Genomic DNA, 23,838 nt, shown 5'->3' on the forward strand with positions numbered 1-23,838 from the left:
GATTCGTTAAGAGATCCACAATGGGTTAGTTGCAATTTAACATTCCAAATACTTTGTATTTTGTGCACACTCCATATGTCAAGGGTTAATGCTACAATAGTTATTCTTGATAATAATATAGTATTGCAATAGTTCATTCTATCTTCCCCCTCTCTCGAGTGGCACAAGTTAATTTGATGAGTGGATCCCGTAACTTACATCTCAAGCACTTCAAAACCATCCCTTTGTGGACGAGGGCTTGTGTTTGATTGGAACCTAGGAAGTCTACTAGTAGGCCATAACCCAAGGAAGCTGATTTGTGGAAATTCTTGATTGCATCTTACTACTATAATTAGATATCATTTTGTAAATGCTTTAAGTGCAAGTTAAGACGAAACATGGGGTTAATTTGAATAGATAAAAATTATTGATTGAGTTAATCATGTACTCTGTTTTCCTGTATGTTTACTTGACTTTTCTACCAATAATGGATACTAGAGATTCAACCCCAGCCTAAGATTACGCATTTTGTTTTACTTTATCGCACAAATTCAGCCACTAATATGGCAAGAACCATTGAAATTGATGTGTGTAGTATTCCAATTTGTCACCACCATGACCTGGTGAGTTAGCAATAACATGCATTGTCACATGTGTACGTTGAATCCAAAATGTGTTGGCCGAAAAGACCACCCCATCTGTCCCAACATTTGAAGCCAACCCACTTAAAAAAAAAAAAACTCACAATCCACCCACCCATCACTGATTAGCCAAAGGAGAATTCCTTCTACTTTATTCTTTGTTAATTTATTTACCAGAAAGATGCAAAAACACCACAAAAAGTCTTGCCAATTGTCAATTTCGGCTTGTATATGAGAAAATTTCGGCTTCCTGGGCCACAGAGACTGTGCAAAAAGAACTCAAGTATTCCGATAAAGCCATCTTTTTATCCCACTCTCATGCACTTTCCTCAAAGCCAAACAGAATATATTGTATTTCTTTGTCTTCATTTTTTTTTCCCTTTTACTGGCTAGTGGTGACTGGTGACTATATCGGCATGGCCTTGCAAGAGTTGAAAAGGCCCAGCCCATAAGAATTATTTCAAAGCCCAGGCCCTGGAGGTGGAAGGAACTTTGTCTGGTCCACAATTGTTTGGTTGTCCAACACAAAGCACCATGGGCTACATGTGATATGAGTTGGGCCACTGGAATTGGGCCTTGTCTTCGAAGCCTCAAGGTCCACCGTACCCCACAATCACATAAAGTGGTTGCGGCCTACGAATCGGAAAACAGTTGGACGACCATTTAATAGTTTTTTTGTAGTGGATTCGTGGAATAATTGCCCTGAGAATATTTGCATTATGGTAGTTAGTACTTTTTGATTATTGGGTTGGTACAATGTCTAATCTCTGAACCAACACAACCATTTTGAAAATGGACCGACTAAGACAACATGATGTCATTGACTATCATAAAAAAATATGTGAAAACGTTCAAAACTTGCCCCGTCCCGGGGTGTATTAGGTGGTCAGTCTAATTGTCAGGAGATAACTTTTCGTGCTTCGGAGACCTGCACAAGATGGGTTTCCCAAGGGTGAATCCTCGGAGGACATTACGATTTTCAAGACAACTCAAGTTTTATTAAGATAGTTGGGTGTGTTTAGAGCTCTCCATTCCTAGCAATCAAGAGTCTAGAGTTCAGGATTTCAAAACATTTACTTAGCGCTGAATGCCCTCTTTCATATGAGTTTGAGAAGACATTTTTCCCTCTAATTTTCAGGAGGATTTTTCGGATGATGAATAATTTCATGATTTCTTTCCTAATAGGAGTTGGACTCCCTAAGGATTCTTGGTTCATTTTTTGTGTTTGGTCACCCAGGATTTCCGAAGTACATGATACTCAGTTTAGTACCAAGATGTTTTCTCTTCTAAATCACAATGCTAGGGTGCATTGTCTGACCACTCCTTGATAACAATTAATATACAGGCAATGAGATTAGTTAATATTTTAGACTTATGGCAATCATGCAATTATGGTGGACGTATCCAGATGCAGATAGAATATTGTTGCAGGTTATTAGTCCCTCTCCGAGGTAATTAATTGTTTAAGAAATCTCAGGTTTCTTGACAACTATAACCGAAACCAAGAAGGAACAACGACCTTTGGCTTGTAATTAGTTATTCTGTCGCTTCAGAGCTGTCTCAGCTACACCTTCTCCCTCCACCAGCTCCGTCCAACCAATCACTTCTCTGTGTCTTGCTCGCGTTTCACATCTTGATTGGATCACACTCTCCCCCATATTTTGACCATATCAAAATCTAGTAGACAAAGCCCAACTAACATGATCTTAGCAATGTAAATTCTAGATACTCATGTGATTATACGTTGGTTTTGATCAAATTTATCTCATAGTGAGGTTGGAAATTTCTGCGCGTGCCGGAATGAATAGATGAAAACTTCTGTGCACGCCTGAATTTAACCTTATATCCGATTTTAAAAAAAAATTGGTTTCTAAAAAATTAATCGATTAGGTCGATTCCGATGTTAACTTCGCTCTGTTCATTGCTTCAATCATATGCTTCATACGAAATCAATCCATCTTTAAAGCAAACCCTCTCACATTCCACTTTCAAGATTAAAAAATCTTCTCAATTATAGCTAGAGAAAGAGAATCTGTCTCTCTTTCTCTCATCTCTCTCTAGCTAAACATGAAGAACAACAATGGTAGCAACACAAAATTGATTCTCCTCCACCCTTACATCCAAAAACAAGGAAGCTCCAATCGATTATGGCTTCTCGCCTTCATTTCATTCTTCACCGTTGCGTTCCTTGTCACTCTTATTTACACTCGAGAATCTTTCTCCACAAACGCCGGAATAGCAACTACCACCGTCACCATGACCACCGTCGCCGCCTCCTCCGCTATTTCAGCACCACTGCCAACAACAGTCATTAACACGCTCCTCCACTACACGTCCAGATCCAACGACACTTTCCACATGTCATACACCGAGCTCAAACCGATCTCCGATGTGCTCCGAAAATGTTCCTCTCCCTGCAACTTCCTCATTTTCGGACTCACGCACGAAACGCTCCTCTGGAAGGCACTGAATCACAACGGCCGTACAGTCTTCATCGACGAGAACCGCTACTACGCCGCTTATTTCGAAGAACTCCATCCCGAAATCGACGCCTACGACGTGCAGTACACGACCAAGATGAGCGAGTGGAGAGAACTCATCGGGTCCGCTAAGGAACAGATACGCAACGAGTGCCGGCCCGTACAGAATCTGTTATTCTCCGAGTGCAAGCTTGGGATTAACGATTTGCCCAACCACGTTTACGAGGTGGACTGGGACGTGATTCTGATTGATGGGCCGAGAGGAGATGGGTCTGATGGGCCGGGCCGGATGTCGCCAATATTTACTTCTGGTGTGCTAGCGAGAAGCAAGAAAGGAGGAAATGGTAAGACCCATGTGTTTGTGCATGATTATTATAGGAACATTGAGAGGGCATATGGAGATGAGTTTCTGTGTAGAGAGAACTTGGTGGAGCACAATGACTTGCTTGCACATTTTGTGGTCGAAAGAATGGATGAGAATAGCTTCCATTTCTGTCGCAATAAAACTACTTCTTCATTGTCGTCCTAGTAGTGGATTGATCAGGCTTCATCGGCAGGCAGAACCAAAGGTCCCCAAATTGGTGTATTTATGATTTTTTTTCCCTTTACTTTTTGGAGCTTATTTTCAGTTGGGTTGGGGATGTGAACAATAATTTTTTTTCTTCCTTGGGAATTGGAAATAGTGAGCTCAATATGGAATTAATAAGTTTCAGATTTTCAATAGCGAGCAAGGTTGTGGATGATCATGCATCAGAATATATTGCATCACTATAAGTCTATAACAAACACCAACGATATAGATGATAGATTGATCGACTCCAGGTGCCTTGGATCCCAGGGCAACCCAATTGGTCAGTGAAGTACCAAAGATAAGCCTATCTGGATTCTGGGTTAGTTTCTAATTGGCAAATTAGTCCAGTAATTGAAAGTATTGTGGTGGGCTTCTAAAGCCGACAGATCAGCAAATAGTCTAGCCCATGAAATTGCTAAATGGGCCGCATAAGTCCAGTGGACAGGCTGCCCCCCCTCCCCCGATGATGTAATTATGCTATTTTCTTTCCTTGTGAAATAAAACTCTAGCCTTACAAAATGCAATTTTTTTTTTAAAAAAGGCTCCTACTCTCCATATCAAATATTATAAAAAGAAAAAAAACCATAAATAAATAATAAACAAAGATGAGCTGGGTTGCTGAGTGATCATGTAAGTATAAGATTGGCAATGATTGGGGGCCCATTATTGGTGACCCATATTTCAGCCCAATCATTTTGAGGCCTGCTAAGTGCTAACCTTAGCACAGGTCCAGCCCATTACTTGATTTATCTCACCGCTTAACCTTCTCAATCATTCTCAGAAGTCTGAAACCAATCGCTGAATCTTCTGGGGTTGAGATTCCATTCCATTGCTGAGCGCGCGATAACTACCTGAGCTCTAAAGCCACACGATGCCCACAGACTTCAAGTCTCTTCCTGTGATTGGTAATTCGATGAATATCCGTACTTGATTTCTCTCACTGCTTGAATTGGCAATTCAAGCTTTTGGCGTAATTTCTTTTGCGTTTTGGAATAACTGTGTTTGCATTCTCACTTTGTCTTTTGGATTTTCGAAGGAAGAAAATCCTTCGAAAATCGCGTTCTTCAGAGTTTTAAGTTTTCTAATTATTTGTTTTTTGCTTGCAGATGTTAGTCCTCTACTGGCCAAGTGTGATGATCCAAACTTGGCTCAAGACCCAGGCGTTTGCGAAGTTGTTAAGCAGTTAGATCAGGCTTGTAGAGAGACCGGGTTCTTCTATGCGGTATACTCTTCTTCCAAAATCACTAAAAAATTGGGGAAATTGAAACTTAGGTTCCCAATTCTATGTTAGATATGAAGGTTTAGCTGCAAATTATAAGTAATTATTTTAAATCTTTCATTTGATATAATCACGTATTGTAATTGGATCTTTCACAAGATTGCATTATGGGGCCGAGTAGTGTCGATGATTATTGATTAGTCAAATTCACGTAGTGCATTATGCTTAAAAATCGTTGGGGAAAGATAGTCATATGCATGGTATAAATATTTGCTCAATAAAGCCTAGAAATTTGTTTCAACTGTTATTTACTCAATTAAAATTGGATATTTGCGACTTGTGTTTGGATTTTAAATGTGATCTGTTACCTTCTGATTGATCAGAAATGCCATGGTATACCTGATTCTCTCATCAAAGAGGTCAAAATTGCGGCACACAATTTTTTCCATCTTCCTTATGAAGAAAAACTCAAAATCAAAATGACTACTGCAAGTGGATACAGGTTTTCTCTTTTTGTTTATGATATGTCTATAGGATTGTTTGAATTAGAATATATATAAAAAAGCTAACGCTTCTACTGCAGGGGATATCAGAGACTTGGAGAGAATATAACCAAAGGCATCCCAGATATGCATGAAGCTATTGATGTAGGTTTCACTGAACTGTTTGCCAGTTTTTTAGTGTTTGTGTTGAGAAGATGAATAATGCAAAGAACATATCTGTTTCCCAAGGCTCAGAGCAAGTGAATGATGTAACTTTGTAACCATTTTGTCCAATTATGCACTGTCAATTTGAAAAAGAAACTTAGATGAATCATGAATGTTGTTCTGATAAATCGCTTGCACACTGTTTTTTTTATGGTTTTCTTGTCCATCCAGGAAATTAGCTACAACATAAAACAACTAGTTATATATGTCTTGTAAAATAGCTATATGACTTGCTACGTTATAGTTCTTATGTGAGTTATGAATTTGTCTCTTTTTAGTCTTCCAATCCAATAATGTGCTGCTAGATTTTGAATGGTAATATATTACTTAACCAGCTTCCCTTGGGATTCACCATTGTCCTTTGAATTTCCATAGGCAATGGTTTTTCTTTCTCTATAGCTGTGCTCATAGGACATGATTTGCTTCTGTGTTGCATGGAGGGGGATTAACTTTGCTTCTCCTCTTCATAGTGCGTGGTTATTATTGTTGTTGCTTTCGCAATAACTGCTGCTACTTTTTCTTATCATTGTCTTCTGTTTCCACTGACAGTGTTATAGAGAAATAAATGGAGGGATGTATGGAAATACTGGCAAAGTCATGGAAGGATGTAACCAATGGTATGTGAAACTTCACCAATCACCAGTCCTTTATATCTCAATAATCTTACAAGGAATATTCAAACATAGATGCTTTCACTTATCTTGATTACTGGATGATTGCAACCAAATGGTTAGGTCCATGGACCAATCAACTATGGATATTTTGTGATTTTGTTACCCAAAGTTAGTCGGTCTAGACGGTGCCTCCATTGGTGCATAGAAATATGGTGTTCATGATATTTTGAGGGATTAAAGTGTATTTGCGACATGAAATGCCTTACAATTAATAAATGGTCACAAAGTGAGCTCAAGTATCATTGTGAATTTGTGATTGATTTCTTTAAGTTTGAATTTGAGTTCATTTCGTCTTATAATCCTTTTGCAGGCCACTCGATCCTCCGAACTTCAAATTGCTAATGGAAGAGTACATTAGGCTTTGCACAGGCATGCTTTTCATTGTAGACTTACATTTCCGCATCAGTTTGTCTTTCATGTGTTTAGGTAATAATAATTACATTATGATTTCTTGGTCATGTTAGACCTTTCAAGAAAAATAATGAGGGGAATTGCTCTTGCACTGGGTGCATCACCATATGCATTTGAAGGAGAAATAGCTGGAGATGCATTTTGGGTAAATCGTATTATTGGATACCCTGGTATATCAACTGCAAATGGCACATACATGCCAGAAAATGACATTGGATGGTATTGCAATACTTTTTTTGTTGGTGCTGTTACTCTGCCTTTTAATTAAGGTTTTCTGTTAACGGGGTCCATGTCCATTTCTTACTGTGGGTTCTTTGTCACTACTTCTGGTCAAACAATCCTAGTGGTGCTCACACCGACTATGGTGAGTTTTATTACAGAGGACTTATTTTCTGAAAGGCTCTTGTTATCAAACTCATTTCTCCTATTCTCCTGCATACCAGGTTTGTTGACACTAGTTAATCAGGATGATGGTATAACTGCACTTCAGGTACACTTCTGTGCTTTATCATACAAACACCCTCATTTACAATTCAACAACTAGTTTATAGATTGATAGGCGGTTTATTAATCAGAAAGTTATGTGCTTGCATCTATGTTCTCTTTATTGGAAATTAGTTTACCACACCGATAGCATGGCACATATCAGAGATTCAGAATATTCTCTCTTTCTCATGTTGTATTTGCTTTTGTGTGTGCGTGTGGTGTTGGTGAGGCGTGGGGTCGTTGGGGGTGGGAAGGGGGAAGGGGGAAGGTGTTTGTGCACATGTCATCATCGTAGAAAATGTGCGAGCAGACTAAGCACAGGTTGGGGGAGGTGGGGGTGGGTAGAAGTTGGAAGGTGCTCGTGCACATATTCATCATCATAGAAAATGTCAGACATGTGTGCTTGGTAATTTCCGTTCATTCTGTCATTCTGTGACATCAGGGCATGCAATTTTTCCCCCTTTCAGGTGTTTCCATTCATTTGTGGCGGTTACTAGGGTTTTGTTATCATTGCCATCACGCCATCACTGACACTCTTTTTCCTAATTTTCTAGAAAATTGATAAGAGGTTGGATAAACAGCAGTGAAACATCTTTCGTTCCGTGTTTTGTTTTATTGTGCCACAGGCCCTTAACTAACACCAAATATATTACTATGGAAACTAAGATGCATTCAAGTATTTTAGGTAGCTGTGAACATGCATTTATATGGGGTTTCTTCTTAGTTTGCATTGTTGTTTTATAGCTGCTGTAATTTCCAAAATTTAATATAGATGAGGTTTTGAAGGTGAGAAACAAGTCTGGTGAGTGGATATCAGCTGCTCCTATTCCTGGAACGTTTGTTTGTAATATCGGTGACATGCTAAAGGTATACAACCTTTTATAAATGCCTGACGCAAAAGTCCTTGTTTGTTTGGCTTCAATTTTTATAACTCATGAAGTTTTAATTAAGTGCAGATTTTGTCCAATGGTTTGTATGCGTCGACTCTCCATCGAGTTGTCAACAACTCTCCAAAATACCGTGTCTGCATAGCTTTTTTTTATGAGGTTAGGGTGCTTCTTTGTGCATTTGTCAGCCGTTGTCTTTTTTTTTTTTTTTCCTTAACTGCTCTTCTACATGCCTTAATTGGATGAACAGACTAACTTCGATGCGGCAGTTGAACCCCTGGATGTTTGTAAACAAAGGACTGGTGGAGTCAAGAATTTTGACAAAGCTGTTGTTTATGGGGAGCATTTAACCAGCAAAGTTCAAACTAATTTCGTGATGTAAAATTTAAGTCAACCTTGTGCATTCATCTCGCGTTGCATTAATAAAGTTTTTCCAAGGAATATGGAAATTAGTTGCTTGTATTCCTTCAAATGAATCTGTTTGCAAATACCAGTCAGCCACCTCAGCTTGTAATTTTCCTGACCGAAATTGCTTGCTCGATTATATTCCACATCTGCTGAAAGAATTTGTTGTGAACAATCCATCACTTGCCTTTCATTTCTGAATATAAAGTTCAAGAGCTCTACAATTTCAAACATAATGTTGGAAAAAGCCTTGGCTGCTGCTTCAACGAATCAATCTGCTAGAATAGTGCGCCAATTAACAGTGTTGTTCAAGTGGTAAAAAATTGCGCAATTGGCAGTCGTAATTTGCCCAGTAATTTGAATCCCAGGCTTCACGTTGCTGAACCATTCGCTTGAGCCCCCAATACTAAAGAATCCTTCCGGTAAAGAGGAATTCTCACCCCAAGTCCCCTAAGTTGATCAACCATGTTATAAAGATACTCAAAGGTCAGTTTGGATTGCGCATTAAGATCTTCTCTCACATGAGGCTGAATACTGAACCATTCCCCTAACATTTTGTGAACATGAGAACGGATTATTCTCCATGGCACGGGGTATCTTTCGCAAAGCTTCAAGTACTCCACAAATAAATCTGCCTGGTCGAGATTTGCTTCTTCGCTACTTTCTTCGCCAACTGATGCCCATTCAGGAGTCCGATATCCAGCAAACAGAGCCGGATTTTCTAGGAGAGAATCAGCTGAAAGGACCCCTCAGCTCCAGTTTCTCTCAAGCAATCTTGGACATCATCCATGTGCCTTATGTTCCCATTGGCAAGAACGGGAATTTTAATGCAACTTTTTACAGCCTTAATAGCATTCCAGTCTCCCCGGACTTTCTTCTGATCTTTCTCATCTCTTGTTCGGCCATGGACAGCAAGAAGAGAGCAACCAGCTTCCTCTAACATTCGAGCATATTTTATAGTATCCTCCAACTTCGGAAATACCCGGATTTTGCAAGAAACCGGAACTTTGAGGTTTGAAGCCAATTTTTCAACTAGAGATTTTACAAGAGGAAGGTTGTCCATTAAGAACGCTGCATAGTTTCCTCGCCTGGCAATGCGTTGAGGACAACTGACAAACACCACAGAGTGAGTGAGTTTCCACATAGGACTACCAATCAATTGTGCCAGTCAGATTTCAAATGTTAAAAGCTTATAGTTTATCATCAAGGCAAACATGACCTAATCAAGCATTCCCTGTTCTGGAACAATAAAGAGGATGGACGATTTTTTGAAGTTCCAAGAACAGGCCTGAACTCAATGCATTTTGAGCCTTTTCAAGAATGTCGAAACCACTTTTCATGAATGAGATCATCATAAAATAGCGCAATAAAACTAGTAGGTAAAAAGGCTCAAGCACAAATGTACGGGGAAGTAATAAATTTAAATCATTAAACTCTACGAAGTAGGAGATAACTGAAATAACTAAACCCTTCCTAGAATATCATATTATCATTATATTATCGCCTTGCAGGTGGCAGCCCTATGATATACCACAGATGTTGAAACTATCTTGCTCAGAAAGAACGTCACAAAAAGAATTACCCCAGGTTAATGTCAACATAATCACAGTAAGGCTCCACTCTCCTAGCAGCTTCCAATAATGTGTCTGGATCATTGGCACAAAATTGGACAAATAATGGGCGATCTTCCTGTAAGTTAAAGTAAAAATGTTACGAAAAAACATATTAACAATGGAAACTTCTTACTCCCATAAGACTGATTATCCTGAACTTTTTTGAAATACCGTTCATTGGAATCGAACATTGGGCACACATATGCTTAACACAGTCGATTGTCAACCGAGTCACCTCTCATTGCTCATTTAAACTTACATTTTTTTCTAGGCCTGAATATAACTTTTTTGAAGTAACAGCACCTCTAGTTAATTTCTACATTGCTTCACCAAAACTATATTATCTATATTTTTTTATGTATTAGGAACCAAGAATTCTTAAAAACATACAAAGTACATTCAAAAAAAGGGGAATGAACTAGTATCAAATTTGAAAAATACCTCACAAGTGGTGAATTCCTCTCTTCGATACTTTTCGGTCTCCGTGAAAATGCGAGAATGCAACATAGGGGTATAGGCAGCCTGAGCCCCATATTTTCGACAGAGCATTCGAAACGGCAGTTCTGAGTTGTCAACCATCGGCGCCACTATCAATTTTGGCTTGCCTAGCTGAGTCCAATGAGCCCATGCTCGTTCAATCCGCGATTCCCCGCTCAGATTCCTACTCGGCAAAACAATGTCGGGAAACGAGCTAGAATCTACTTCCTGTTGTTGTTGTTCGTCTGACCAGAGACGTCCATCGAGGTCTCGCGGTGGATTTTGGTCTTGGATTTGGGTGAGGCCAAGAGAAGAAGCCATGAGTGGATTCGTACGAAAAGAGAGAATATTTAATAGAAGTATTTCGTGGAGAGAAAATAGATTTCACGAGCAGACGACGGGTAGAAAGGAGCAGACCATCGCCGCCTAGAGTCGGAGCAACCACGAGGAAGCTATTTCTATTCTGAACTGTAATTGTTGTTGGGTTTAAGCCTTGGAAGGTATAAGATTTATCATGGGCTGATTTTTTGGTCAACATCGCTCAAATATTTGGGCTTGGGCCAGAAAGGAGTAATGACACTTTGAAGACATACAATTCCGGGCTTGGGCTCCGATGATAATTGCGATTTAATGCCCAACATCGTAAGGGCATGTCGATATCAAAATGTAATACAGTAATAGTCTACTTGATATGTCTAGATAGTAGTGTCAAAAACGAATTATCAAGTGTGTGCATTATAATGATAACACATTTTCAAATATTTCATAACATCAACTATCAACTACTTTCCCTCTCTATTGTCTCTCTCGAGTGCGTGGTGAAATTTTAATAGTTTATATAGGTCCAACAAATGTACTATTCACAAATCACAATTTAAAGGACACTTCAAATTTAGAGTGGCTCTAAAAGCTCCACATGTTTTTAAAAGGTTATTTTCACCCATGGTAAAACTCTAGCACTCCAAAATCCCGTAAGTTGCACTTTCAAACATTTGAAAAAGTGCTTGCTCGTTCGTTTTTACTATTCTCTTGTGTTTGTGTATATATAAAGGAAATAAGCATGTTTGATTTTCTACACCAGAGGAATTACTAACTGTAAGTATCTTCCAACACAACTACACAACTGCAGAGTTCCCCGTTGGCAGGTTTAATGATTGACTGGTAAATTAAACAATGAATGGTAAAGGACAAAAGATTAAGAGGGACCATGGTCAGCCAAAGTTGACGTTAAGGAAAGGCAAAGAAAGCAAAGATCAACGTCCTACGGCCCACCTTTATCAATTCCACACCACACCCACCTATTTTGACTTTGCGACTTTGGTTGTCTCATTAATTGGGATGTCCTTTCCAACTCTCTTCTACACCAACCATTTCCATTTATTCGAGTCTTTCAAAACCTCATCCAACCTATTCACAAACCCAAACAAACCAAAACCACTCTGCATTTACAAAATCCAACCAACCCTGATGTAAATACACTAATAAATTTCATATTTGCCGTCCCAACTGGCAACTGCCATCCTCCTCAATCCTACCTTGCGCTACGTCAAACGTATTGCACACGACATGTTTGTCCATTTGTTTGACTGAGTTTGAGTGGTGTGCAAAGAAAAGTAAGGTAGTCATCCAGAACAGGAAACAAAAGATAAAATTAACCAATAAAAGAAGTTGATCGCCGATACCCACCACCACTTGCTTTCTTTCATATTTTAATCTAAAATACCATAACCACCATCTCCACTCTTTTTATTTTATACTAATTTGATATCATAGTGGGATTTTCAAGGTTGTTCAAAGGAAGTGAAGAGAGACAGAAAAAGCGAAGGAATCCAATAACCACACTGATCATCTCCTTCAAGATAAGAAACTATGGTTCACTATCTAATCAGTAGCACACAACTAGTTTTCGGAACTGTTTTTACACTTGGTTGATGATGATGATGATGATGATGATGGTGGTGGGGGTTGGAGACTTGGACTAGGAGGATTCCAGGATGAGATGGGTAGCCTCAGCAACAGAGAGTGCGTGGTTGTGCTCCCCTTCATATGTGACTACAAGCATCGCAGGATCATCCAAAGCTCTTTCTACATGCTTACGAGAAGGACATCCCCTCACACTACTGCACTTGTAGTAACTCCTGTTCCAAACAATCAACCCAACAAAAATTAAAACCAAGAACAAAACAAGCCCTTACAGATTCGAAGTTTGAAAGATCTGGAAATTTGGACCAAAGATATACACACCTTGGATGTGGAGAACCTTTGATTGGTTTCTGTCCGTACTTTCTCCAAGAGTAATCATCTGGTGGAATATCAGACATTTTTAGGCTATTCGCTTGAACTCTCACTATCCTCTTCATTCTCATCTTCCTGTTCCAACGAAAGAAAATACGTTAAAATCGTATCAGAAAAGCAAAGAAATTTAGAAGGGAAAATAAATTGTCTGAGAAAAGACAGTGAGGATAAGAGAGGGACCTCTTCTTGGAGCAATGGCAGCGGCCAGAGGATCCGCACTTTCCGGAACCTAGGTTTTCAGAGCTGCACTTTCTCTTCAGAGAAGAAGACAACGGCGGTTTCCCAACCGATGAAACCTGAGACAGATTTGTAATCTGAAACGCCGAGGATGACGACGGCTGCTTACTTTCCGACTCGCCCGTCAACGACGAAATAAACGAATTTCCTGCCGAGGAATACGAGAAATTAATCGTAGTGGACAAATCTTTCCTGTCAATTCCCTCATTTTTTGGCATCACCATCGGAAAATCGCGGTTGTGAAGATGAGGCAGAACCGGCGGTGCCTGCTGGATCGGCGTCGCGTAATAAACTTTGCCTTCAAGAACTTCGTTATCTCGATTGTTTGGGGGCAAAGAAGGTGAAGGAACCACAGGTGCTCTTCTGAATCGAGCGTGTCCTGTTCTGGTTCGATTCAGGAGAGAAATTACTCTCTTGAACTTCGAAACAGCGACGTCTGCGACTGCTCTGCAATCAATGTCCATGTCCAGGTTTGAATACTTCTGATCTTGATATTGTTGTTGTTGAGAGAGTAATCTGATTAGTCTCTCGACGCTCTCGAGGCCCGCGGCTGCTTCTTGAACGACCGCGGTTTCTTCCATTTATGCTACAAAACTGCCATTCCTTTTAACTCATCATGAGGTCTATGGCCATAACTACAAGACTACCAAGGTGAAAAACCGTGAAAGAAAGAAAGAAAAGAAAAGAAAAGAAAAGGAGAGACTGGAGTAGGAAAAGAAAATGGGGGAGCAGCGTTCTTGATAAGGGCAGGTCACGTCGGGTCTCTGTGGTCAAATTGATGCCATCGATCGGCTGTTTAGGTCCATAGAGTAGATCACTGACTTGTCACTTTATAATTTACTGGGTTACAGTCAAATTTTAGGTGCGAAATTAAAATCCAATCCAACGGTTATAAAGAGTTTTTGTGAATTGCGATCAGAGAGTTTTAAAAGTAAAAATAGTTGATGACTTGATGAGTCAGGAAATTGACCATCTCTGTGACGTGTGGGGTCCATGCATGTTTTATTGGTTTGGACTATTGGGAACGAGAGATCAAGTCAAAGGACTTTAAACGTCTGATTTTGTGTCTCGTTTTTTAAAAGCAAAAAACAATTATTAAAGAAAATAATGATGAAAGCTCTGTTGCTGCCCCTGCCAGCATGATACAGTTGACTTTTATTGCGAGTTAATTTAGAGTGACACAATAATGATTTTTTGTTGGGAAGGATAAAATGTATTGAAATACATTAAAAAAAAGATGTGGTTCAATATTAATTTTGATATAAATATGAGTATGTTTTGTTATGGGATTCATTTGAAGAGTAGATAGCAAAATGGAGCCAACAAATTGACTCCATTTGAACCATATTTTCTTCGCCCAACAAATGGGACATTAAAATCCATCTCTGCACCTTAAATTACCCAATTGCAATTCATATTTCGAAGCCCAAATAATTCAATTGGCGAGTTGAATCATATGTACTCTCGAACTTCAAATTCTAAACTCATCCCCATTCCTTGATAAAAAAAAAATTCATATTTGCCTAATCAAAAAAAAATATGGTTTCATTTGATAAAATTTATATTTTTTAAAAATAAGTTAATTTATAATCTGTAAAAAAAAAAGCTAATTTATATTAACTGTAATAAATATGGATTATTTATGTGCATGGTCATATATTGCATTATAAGCATTATTACGTGATTTATGGGTCTAATTTTGTCACATTTTGGGTACTTCTTTACAGTTCACACACAAAATAAGTCAAAAGATGAAACAGTTTCGACTGGAGAAAAAGAGAAGTACGTGCCGGATTTGGCTACCTAGGTATTGATTTCCCACCCATAATTTATGGACAACACCTTTATCAAATATATTAAAATTTTGAATTATTTCCTAATATAAGTCAGAAGACTAGTAGTATATTAATAAGACAAGCTTGTATTCTAAGAATCAATGCACAAACGTGTGATTTGAACCTTATAAAATACGCAATCAATGTGGACGTATTAGGATGGGTTGATTAGTAATTTTATTCAAACGAAAGGATTGGAGAATCACTTTAAGGTGTTAAAGGATTTTACAATCATAAGTCATAACTTTTAGTCCAAGTTGATACCAAAAAGTAGAGATTCCATCAACTTTTGGACCTTAATTCTAGATTTAAAGCATAAAAAATGTGGGATTTGAGATAATCACGGGGTGTTCCAATACAATATGAATAACTAATTCTTCAACAATTTAATAAATAGATGGATTCATGGATACATTTATATTTAATTTCAATAAAAAATACCAACTAAATGTGATTCGATTGACAATTGATAAAGTTATACATATGCGTGTCCAAATTTCAACCAAAATGATATATGTCCATAATTTTTTCATCAATAAACTAACATAATTTAGGTGGCAAACCAGATAGACATGCCACATAGATTAAAAAAAAAAACTTTATTAAAAAAGTCATGTAGGCATACCATATGTTTATGGATGTTTATTTTATGAATGTATAGTGCTTCCGAAATTTCAAAGTTTGATTCCAGCTACAAATATATTTATTTGTGGTATTTAAAAAAATTGCAATAAAAGTAAAAGCTTACTTTAAATATGACTTTTTACCTAGTATCTAATTTATTATTTGAAAATTCCGAATTATTTATAAAAATTCCCTTCCTTGGACTGGACGTCTGTTAAAATTTTCTCTTTGTTGGGCCAATTGAAAGAATTTCTGGGATTTTGGTGGATGGGCTTGTCCAGCTTGATCTTTAGAGAGTGGACAAAAAGCCCAAGATTATTTGTTCCGACAAATGGCTGAGCCCAAAAAGAAAACAATTTTAGGATCCCTCGTCAACTGCTTTAAGGATCTGTCATATTTGAATCATCGTTGTCTCAAACTATTCTCCAAGGCCAACCCAATTATATGACAATAGACCATGCTATAGAACATTAATACCCAAACTGGCTACAGCGTCTTGTAAAGTCAAATAACGATAAAATGTTTGTGATAATACTAAAATCATCCTCGACTAGAATAATTTGAACCCAATAAAATGTTACAACTCAGCGATTCATTGTTCAAATGTTACGTTTTGATAACTAATCTTACATAATTGTTTCTCGATCAATTGGTGACTCATCTCGAGCATCGACTAGTTGACATGGCCAAAAAAACTTTCCTAGTTTTAGGGCATCTCCAAGAGGGATTGTATATGGGGTTGTAAAACCCCTAACTGCCAAAATACGACTCCAACCTTGAAAAACTCTATCCAATGTAGGTGGTATATCATGTTGTATAATACAGTCTGTCAGAGTTGAGTGCTATATTTAGCACCCAATTGAAGAGAGGAGAGAGATGTAAATCTTGGAGGGAAATAAAAAGTGACAGTTGGAGATTCCAACGGCTAGTAAATATAGATCTGGTACCCAGAGATTCAAGCATGGATTATGAAAGTTGTTGATCTGCTTTTCTTCAACTTCGTGCAGTCAACTATGGAGACTCAGGACAGGGACGAAGTACAAACAAAGGGCGAGGGGTTATGGGCTTGGGTTATGGGCTCTCTTAATGTATAGGCTTGGGTTCATGAGTAATGACTCTTTTAGTGTATAATGAGCATTACAAAGCATTACCAAGACTATTGGGCTGGAGATTACTGACAATAATCATATGAGTTCGACTTAAATTGAATGGGTTTGGACTAAAATTAGTTTTACCACTCCATTTATAACCCTCCCCTTGAATCACAATAATTTTACAACCGTACTTTTTCACTTTTTGGGGTGCTAAATACAAGGATAGCACCCCATTTTTGCATCCCTCCTTGGAGACGCTCTTACAAACTTGATCGCTTGAAATTGCCACAATGAGGCAAAGAGTGTATTAGCCTTTGTGAGGGATGAAGAAAAGTGTTGATCTAGACATGTTTACGTAGCAATAAAATGTCTGATGTTATTGAATATGAATATCTTCCTGTGTTTTTTGTCTGATGGACTATCTTGGGGAATGGACTCTGCGTTGGTCACTTGGGCTTTGTGAAGTGGGCTTCAAGGTCCATAAATCAATTAGTTTTGGTCATTTCAGCTTACGAAAGTGGGTTTGAGATACTGCTGAGCATATGACTTATTGTATTGCTGTTAATAAACTTCGTCGTTTCGAATAAGCTCATGTGACTTGTACGACTTTGCCTTCTTAACCTTAGTATTAGTGCAAACTAATTTGAGCTCAACATCTTCTCCTAGACGATGTCATACATGAGATTTAATCCCATTATCACTCGATAGATGGCCCAACATCACAAAACTTAACACTGTAGAGACTTGTGTCCACTCCAACTGGGTGCTACATTACGGTACTTGCATTGCTCATCAATAGTTAACAATCTCTAGATTTATAAAAAAAAAAAAGCAATTTGGAATTAGACATTTGTGAAACATCCGCAACATTTGGAAGATTGATCACTAAGTTTATTAAGTTTTACGTCATTATGATACTTAACTAGCATTGCGATGCATTATACACATGTTAAGGAATGCGGAGCCGAGTACCTTTCTGCTGTTAGTTGTGGCACCCACCTCAGGATGTGAAGGCGGACCAATCATTAATTTTTTTATGTATCTTATTCCATATATGGAAGTTAATTATATCATTTATATAAACATTAGAGCGGCATATTGATGGGCATTAAACTGTCATTACTAGTTGCTTGGTTACTAAGAAAATGCCAATTATGCGGAGAAAACACGCTAGGATGTTGGTATACTTCCCTTGTGTCGAACGTGTGATCGACACGAGTGTCTTGATTTATTTCAACATTGTCCACGTGGTCCAATGTTTTTTCATTCCATTGATAGCCAACCTCACCTCACGCAATCACAGTATCACACCAGACGCTGACCCATAATCGTCCGTTGACTATTTTTGAAGCGGACACGGACCGTAACAAGCGCGTGAGCAAATAAGACCCTAAGTTTTCTCATTATTTTGAAAATCAAGCTTTACCTGTCCTAATTCAAGCACTAAATTAAACTCATATATGACTGGGCCCGAGCATAATGGGCCGATGTCTCTCTCTTCCCAGTTCCTTCTCTTCTCCATCTGCCACTGCGTTTGTTGCATCAACCATCAACCATCAACCATTGAAAGCGTACTCCCCACCTATCGGTATCAACAACAGAGACTGATTCTTAAATTCGAAGCAAATCATTATTAAATTCCACATTAACAAATCAGCTTTCCAACCAAGAAATTGAACTATCTCTGCAAATACCTCCACCATCTCCCTCTTCTCTCCCCCTCACCACATACACTTAGTTCTAGCTTAGACAAACAGAGAGGAGGGGAGAGAGGAGATGAAGGTCTCGGCGCTGCAGCAGAGCTACATGAATCGCCGAAGCAACAGCTTCAGAGGATCTACGCCACTGGATTCAGCTGCCGACGGCCCGATTAAATCGCCGGCAGCTGTTTTCTGGCTCGTTTTACATGGTCTGTGCTGCTTAATCAGTCTCGTCCTTGGTTTCCGGTTCTCTCGCTTGGTCTTCTTCTTCCTCTTCTCCGCCTCAACCACCAACATCTATACGGCGCCGTTTCGGTTAACCAATGAGCTAGGCATTCCTGTAAGTAAACCGTCAAATCCGGTTGCGAATCTCGAAGCACCGGAGTTGAACCGGACGGTGAGCTCGAAAGTTGTGGTTGGCCGTCACGGGATCCGGATCCGGCCGTGGCCGCATCCAAACCCTGCTGAGGTCATGAAGGCGCACCAAATTATTGAGAGAGTTCAAAGGGAACAGAGGCTTCAGTTTGGGGTCAAGAACCCGAGGACTGTGATTGCGGTTACTCCAACCTACGTTCGTACGTTCCAGACGCTGCACATGACGGGTTTGATGCACTCGTTGATGCTGGTGCCTTACGATCTCGTGTGGATCGTCGTGGAGGCTGGTGGAGTAACCAACGAGACTGCATCAATTATAGCGAAGTCCGGCTTGAGGACTATTCATACCGGTTTTGATCACCGGATGCCTAATACTTGGGCAGATCGTCACCGTATGGAGGCTCAAATGAGGCTTCACGCTTTGAGGTCAGTGTTTTTTTTTGTCTTCATTTTGCCTTAAACTTTTCTTTGCAATCGCTACATTAGATTTGAAAGAGAACTTAGTGTCCTGACATTTGTATCAATAGTGTGGAATGATGGTGGCTGTGCAAATTAATTGCAGTTTAGGTTGTCTTAGAATGTTAATTTGATACAGTATGTGTGTGATGGAGCAGGGTTGTGCGAGAGCAGAAGCTGGATGGGATTGTTATGTTTGCTGATGATAGTAATATGCATGGTATGGAGCTTTTTGATGAGATCCAGAATGTCAAGTGGTTTGGTGCTGTTTCAGTAGGAATATTGGCTCATTCGGGTAATCCCGATGAATCATCAGGTTTAATTCAGAAAGTAGAGGGTGAGGAGAACCCATCAATGCCAATTCAAGGTCCTGCTTGTAACGCTTCTAATAAGTTGGCTGGTTGGCACACCTTTAACACTTTGCCTTATGAGGGAAGGAGAGCAACTTACATTGATGACAGGGCTACTGTACTGCCCAGTAAGCTAGAATGGGCTGGGTTTGTGTTGAATTCGAGGTTGCTATGGAAGGAGGCTAATGATAAACCAGAGTGGGTAAAAGACTTAGATAAGCTTGATCAGGATATAGAGAGTCCTTTGTCTTTGCTGAACAATCCTTCTTCAGTAGAGCCGCTTGGAAGCTGCGGGCGTCAAGTTCTGCTTTGGTGGCTCCGAGTTGAGGCTCGTGCAGATAGCAAATTTCCTCCCAGGTGAGTTTTTAACCCCCTTATTGTCCACCTGTTCCATTTTTCTTCTTCTTAGGTGCCACTTAAATCATGGATATATGATCCCTATCTACATATTTTCTCTGGATTGCTACTTCCTTGTGCTTGTTCATTATCCCTGAATTTTGATTTTATACCCTGTTTCTCGAGACATTAATAGAACTGATATGCGCAACTGATTTTGAGGTGAACCACTTCTTTGGTAAATCCTTGTTTAGATCAGTCAAGTACTCAACTTGTTTCAAATTTCAATTGCTCTGATTTGACAATCTCTAGCTCTACTTTATTGTAAAATAGTTTCGTTTTTCTGCTATACAAAATTTTGATGTTAAGCTACTTTAACGTTGATTTCTTTCGGCATGTATTATTGCATCAAACAAGGAATAGTGCTGTCCTTGACTTGGCAGAAATTTGAAGTCATGAAATACGTTAAAATATTAACCGTCTCTTTCTAACAAGATCATTTATCATTCTGCTGAAATTTTGCTTCATAGGTTGGTTTTCTTGTTGGCTGTTGGAAATTTTATATGACGTGTAACATGTCTTTTATGATGTTATTGGATGCTTTTGACTCTGCTGGATGATATGGTGAAATGTATTGAAATGCTTTGTGTGTCCATGTGGCTTGGTTCTTTTTTTTTGCATTAACAAATGAAATGACCTTAATTAACTATAGTGGTCAGTTGGTCACTACCTTTTGGATCGATGAAGAGTTTACTTTTGTGTCTTAGTATGTGCACCGTGAACTGTTGATGCTTACAAAGTACAAACATAGTCTGCATTCTTTATGATATGAGCGATTTGTTGATTGGAGAAACCATTTAGATTGAAATCATGTTCTTGGTTGCTCTTGATGTTTTATTGTATCACGACCTGAACCTGGTGCATTATTTGGAACTTTCAACTTTTTGGGTATTCCAACATGTTACCATATATGGGCGTTATTATGGCATATGTTAAGATGTGTAAGTAACATTTTAACCCAAAGTGGTTTCAATTGGCATCTAATTCATGTGCGACTAGCTTTAGTTATATGGTCTTCTCCAGTGTTTGACAATTACTTACACGTGAGTTGAGTCAAATTCTTTTGACTAACTGTAAGTAAATGCTTTAAAAGCTTTGGTGAAGGGAAGGAGGCCCAACACTCGAAATAAGGTGGACAGTTGACAAAATGCGCTAGGAAAGGAATGTATCATGGTCCTTAGTTTTATCATCAAACTGGGAATTGCATCCTGCATTTCTTGTGAATGCAGAGAAAGCTGGTAATTGTATAACAATAACTATCTAATTACAAGATTGCAGTTATTTCTAAGCTGTAGAACAATTCAACTGGCCATAGTAAATCCTTATGACTTGTAGGACCGTTTATTGCTATAGAAACAGAGACGGAAAGCTGCAAGCTTATAAATGGTTTAAATTCAATGTTTTCTTTTGTAGCACCATTTATTGCCATTCTAAGACATGAATTGTACGAACTTTGAGCTATCATCGATGGGCAAATCCTTATGCATGAAAAGCTTTGGTTTGCTTGTATTTTTATCCTTTTACAGGTTTTTGTGACCAACGTTTGAGTGAATTTGAAATTGTTATGTTATGGTCTCGATGGAGCTATATGTTACAGCTTGCCCTTTCCAGCCTTCTGGACTGTCATTTTCTAGGGCTTAGTTCTTGGAATTGTGTGCTGTATGCTTCTGACAACAAAACAAACCTTATGCCACTTGAGTCTTTGGATTGAGGGAGTTGGAGGGAAGGGTAGAGAAGGGTAAGGAAGTTTCCTTCCAATTCCCTTGTTTGGATAGTCTAGAAAAAATTAAGGGGAGGAATTTGAAGAGAATTGAGGGGAAGATTTCATTAAACTCTTGTCAAAATACTTCCTCTCAAAATGGGGTCATTTGGAGGGAAGGACAGTCTAATTAAGTTATTTATAAGTTAAAAACTTATTTTACTCGTGTACATAATACTTTGGCATAAAAAGTAAGGATAAATTAGTATATTAAACCAATTTTCTTTCCTTTCTTTTGGATATACAAACATTCTACCTTCCATTCTCTTCCCTTCTCTTCCCCCAAATCCCTCAATCCAAAAACACTCTTCATGGGCTCCTTTGCCTAAGGAATGCCTAGCCCAATGAAGGGTTTCACATGTGGGAATGCTCAAAGGGTTAGGAACTGGCCCTCTTATAATATGACTTACCCTTTCCATCATGTGGAGCTTCGATCAGGCTACTCAGGCCATCTAGTATACTGGACATGTTTGAATCAGGCTTCTAGCGGTAGCCTACCTAAGTATGCGTCATAATAGTCGTTATTTTAGTTTGTTGAGCTCCAGCTTAGCTGGAAGTCAGAACTAAGCCACTCTCTTTCGAGCTTTGTTCATTCACAAGCTTAAGCAACTTGCCATTACCTTTTTTATTATCGCATTATTTGCAGTACTTATTTACATAAAAATAATCATCAAAATTTCTCCTAAAATGAACTGGTTTTCATTTGACATCTCAACAGCTATCAGTGGGTCAACAACTATTATAAAATTCTGATAATTGCAAACAATTAGGTGAGCCTACTGACCCAAGCAGGACATTGTTTGAGCAATCTCCGATAAGCCAACAAAAAGAAATTTGAGCCTGCACTTGGTTGGGTTAATTGGCAAACAGTCTTCAACAAGCTTAGTTATGGATTGAGTTGTGCTGTTGAGATATGTTCAATTCTTGTTTAATTCTCAAGGACCCAACACAGGGTACAAGTGTTGCGTCATACTTCAGTGTAGGCAATTGACTGACTTGTCATCCTAATGTTGATCGAACCCTTTAAAGGCTATTCGTTTAATTCAGTAAAGAATCCATCGCATTCAGATCAAGATTGCAGTGGAGTGTTTTGCACAAACCCGGATTGGTTCCTGAGGCTGATGAACCTAGGTTGTTAGAACTGAAGGCCTTCTAACCTCACATGTGGATAGTAGACCCTATTAGTATCTGCATTCTCCCACTATTGTGATATCTTGATAGGTCATTTGGGTCTTCATTTTTAAGTATATGAGGGCATTGACTCACATGTTGCACTATAAATTGCTGGTCCTTTTATCGGTCTAATCCATTATTAGAGCTAAAGGTTTTTTTAAGTTGTAAGGTTTGATGCACGCTGTAGATGTGTTTGCATATCTTTCATGAGCTTTTTGCAACTGGACCATTCTATTTCAATCATGTTTTTCAATGCTTTGCGTCTGATTTTTTGTTCATAATTCTTACAGATGGATAATTGACCCACCCTTGGAGATCACTGTCCCAGCAAAACGCTCACCATGGCCAGACGCTCCTCCTGAACTCCCTTCTAATGAAAAGGCGGTGATTGGTGACCAGGATCAGATGGTCAAGCATACTACAAAAACTCGATCATCCAGGTCAAAACGATCTCGAAGTAAGAAGAAGCTTGAAGCAAGAGTAGTAGAAACCCAGGTTTCTGCTAGGCATTCTGATCATAACTGAAACTTTAGGGCAATCCTTGATGAAGTTTATACATTCGTGTGAATTTGAGACTGATGAGTTCAATGCTGAGAAATTTGAATTATAAGGCCGAACGGGACAAAGTCCTACCGGATGGTGGCTACATTTATAAGGCATCTGTTATAGTGCCCAGTCGATATGGGGTTTTGGTTGAAGTTCCACCATATTTTTCACATCTCTGTGGTCTCTGTCTTCCGCGATGACTGATGGATACTGTTTTTTCATGGAAGAGGTATGTCAACAACTCATGCTGTGTCTGCTGCTTCAGGAACTTTGTCTGATATTCTTCAAATCTTGTACATGATTTTCAAGCATAGGAATTAAAAGAGTTTGTGTCCAATTGTTGGATATGTAGAAATGTTGTCCAGTGTAATAAAATTATCTTTTCTTGCCATTTTTGATGTAATAGAAGTATGCATGCATTATTTGAGGATTTTCTGAACTGATCGGA

At 38.8% G+C, this 23,838-nt stretch overlaps 4 protein-coding genes and 1 pseudogene across 5 annotated transcripts; 3 read left to right on the top strand and 2 right to left on the bottom strand.

The window, feature by feature from the left end:
- Positions 1–2,522: 2,522 nt before the first annotated feature.
- LOC120014752 (protein IRX15-LIKE-like) lies at positions 2,523–3,886 on the top strand. Its single transcript, XM_038866792.1, has one exon. It carries the CDS (start codon positions 2,688–2,690, stop codon positions 3,627–3,629), a length of 942 nt encoding a protein of 313 aa, XP_038722720.1. The 5' UTR covers positions 2,523–2,687; the 3' UTR covers positions 3,630–3,886.
- Positions 3,887–4,418: 532 nt separating this feature from the next.
- On the top strand, positions 4,419–8,635 carry LOC120015410 (probable 2-oxoglutarate-dependent dioxygenase At3g50210). Of its 2 annotated transcripts, none has more exons than XM_038867831.1 (12): positions 4,419–4,576; positions 4,778–4,893; positions 5,274–5,392; positions 5,474–5,537; positions 6,147–6,214; positions 6,582–6,640; positions 6,736–6,901; positions 7,027–7,046; positions 7,126–7,172; positions 7,955–8,035; positions 8,125–8,214; positions 8,306–8,635. In XM_038867831.1, exons 1-12 carry the CDS (start codon positions 4,543–4,545, stop codon positions 8,435–8,437), a joined length of 996 nt encoding a protein of 331 aa, XP_038723759.1. In that variant the 5' UTR covers positions 4,419–4,542; the 3' UTR covers positions 8,438–8,635. The 2 variants fall into 2 exon arrangements, with proteins under 2 accessions (XP_038723759.1, XP_038723761.1); XM_038867833.1 differs by having other exon boundaries at positions 8,325–8,527.
- LOC120015409 lies at positions 8,304–11,045 on the bottom strand (annotated as a pseudogene).
- Positions 11,046–12,359: 1,314 nt separating this feature from the next.
- Positions 12,360–13,917, bottom strand: LOC120014064 (probable WRKY transcription factor 15). Its single transcript, XM_038865993.1, has 3 exons — positions 13,026–13,917; positions 12,795–12,920; positions 12,360–12,688 (listed from the first exon to the last, which is right to left on the bottom strand). The coding sequence occupies exons 1-3, from the start codon at positions 13,661–13,663 to the stop codon at positions 12,529–12,531; spliced, it is 924 nt and encodes a 307-aa protein (XP_038721921.1). The 5' UTR covers positions 13,664–13,917; the 3' UTR covers positions 12,360–12,528.
- A 4,259-nt stretch (positions 13,918–18,176) lies between these two features.
- LOC120015156 (beta-1,4-xylosyltransferase IRX14-like) lies at positions 18,177–23,829 on the top strand. Its single transcript, XM_038867385.1, has 3 exons — positions 18,177–19,136; positions 19,325–19,873; positions 23,135–23,829. The coding sequence occupies exons 1-3, from the start codon at positions 18,412–18,414 to the stop codon at positions 23,367–23,369; spliced, it is 1,509 nt and encodes a 502-aa protein (XP_038723313.1). The 5' UTR covers positions 18,177–18,411; the 3' UTR covers positions 23,370–23,829.
- The last annotated feature ends 9 nt before the right edge of the window (positions 23,830–23,838 follow it).

This window comes from Tripterygium wilfordii, chromosome 14 (assembly GCF_013401445.1).
Source record: "Tripterygium wilfordii isolate XIE 37 chromosome 14, ASM1340144v1, whole genome shotgun sequence".
NCBI classification, from domain to species: Eukaryota; Viridiplantae; Streptophyta; class Magnoliopsida; order Celastrales; family Celastraceae; genus Tripterygium; species Tripterygium wilfordii.

Excerpts from the sequence above, each read along its gene's own strand:
- LOC120014752 (XM_038866792.1), top strand. The coding sequence starts at position 2,688 with ATGAAGAACAACAATGGTAGCAACACAAAATTGATTCTCCTCCACCCT.
- LOC120015410 (XM_038867831.1), top strand. The coding sequence starts at position 4,543 with ATGCCCACAGACTTCAAGTCTCTTCCTGTGATTG. Across the intron at positions 6,641-6,735 it reads GTACATTAGGCTTTGCACAG|ACCTTTCAAGAAAAATAATG; the intron begins GCATGCTTTTCA and ends TGGTCATGTTAG. Across the intron at positions 8,036-8,124 it reads ATATCGGTGACATGCTAAAG|ATTTTGTCCAATGGTTTGTA; the intron begins GTATACAACCTT and ends AATTAAGTGCAG.
- LOC120014064 (XM_038865993.1), bottom strand. The coding sequence starts at position 13,663 with ATGGAAGAAACCGCGGTCGTTCAAGAAGCAGCCGCGGGCCTCGAGAGC. Across the intron at positions 12,921-13,025 it reads TGCCATTGCTCCAAGAAGAG|GAAGATGAGAATGAAGAGGA; the intron begins GTCCCTCTCTTA and ends TCGTTGGAACAG. Across the intron at positions 12,689-12,794 it reads AAAGGTTCTCCACATCCAAG|GAGTTACTACAAGTGCAGTA; the intron begins GTGTGTATATCT and ends TGTTTGGAACAG.
- LOC120015156 (XM_038867385.1), top strand. The coding sequence starts at position 18,412 with ATGAAGGTCTCGGCGCTGCAGCAGAGCTACATGAATCGCCGAAGCAAC. Across the intron at positions 19,137-19,324 it reads ATGAGGCTTCACGCTTTGAG|GGTTGTGCGAGAGCAGAAGC; the intron begins GTCAGTGTTTTT and ends GTGATGGAGCAG. Across the intron at positions 19,874-23,134 it reads GATAGCAAATTTCCTCCCAG|ATGGATAATTGACCCACCCT; the intron begins GTGAGTTTTTAA and ends TAATTCTTACAG.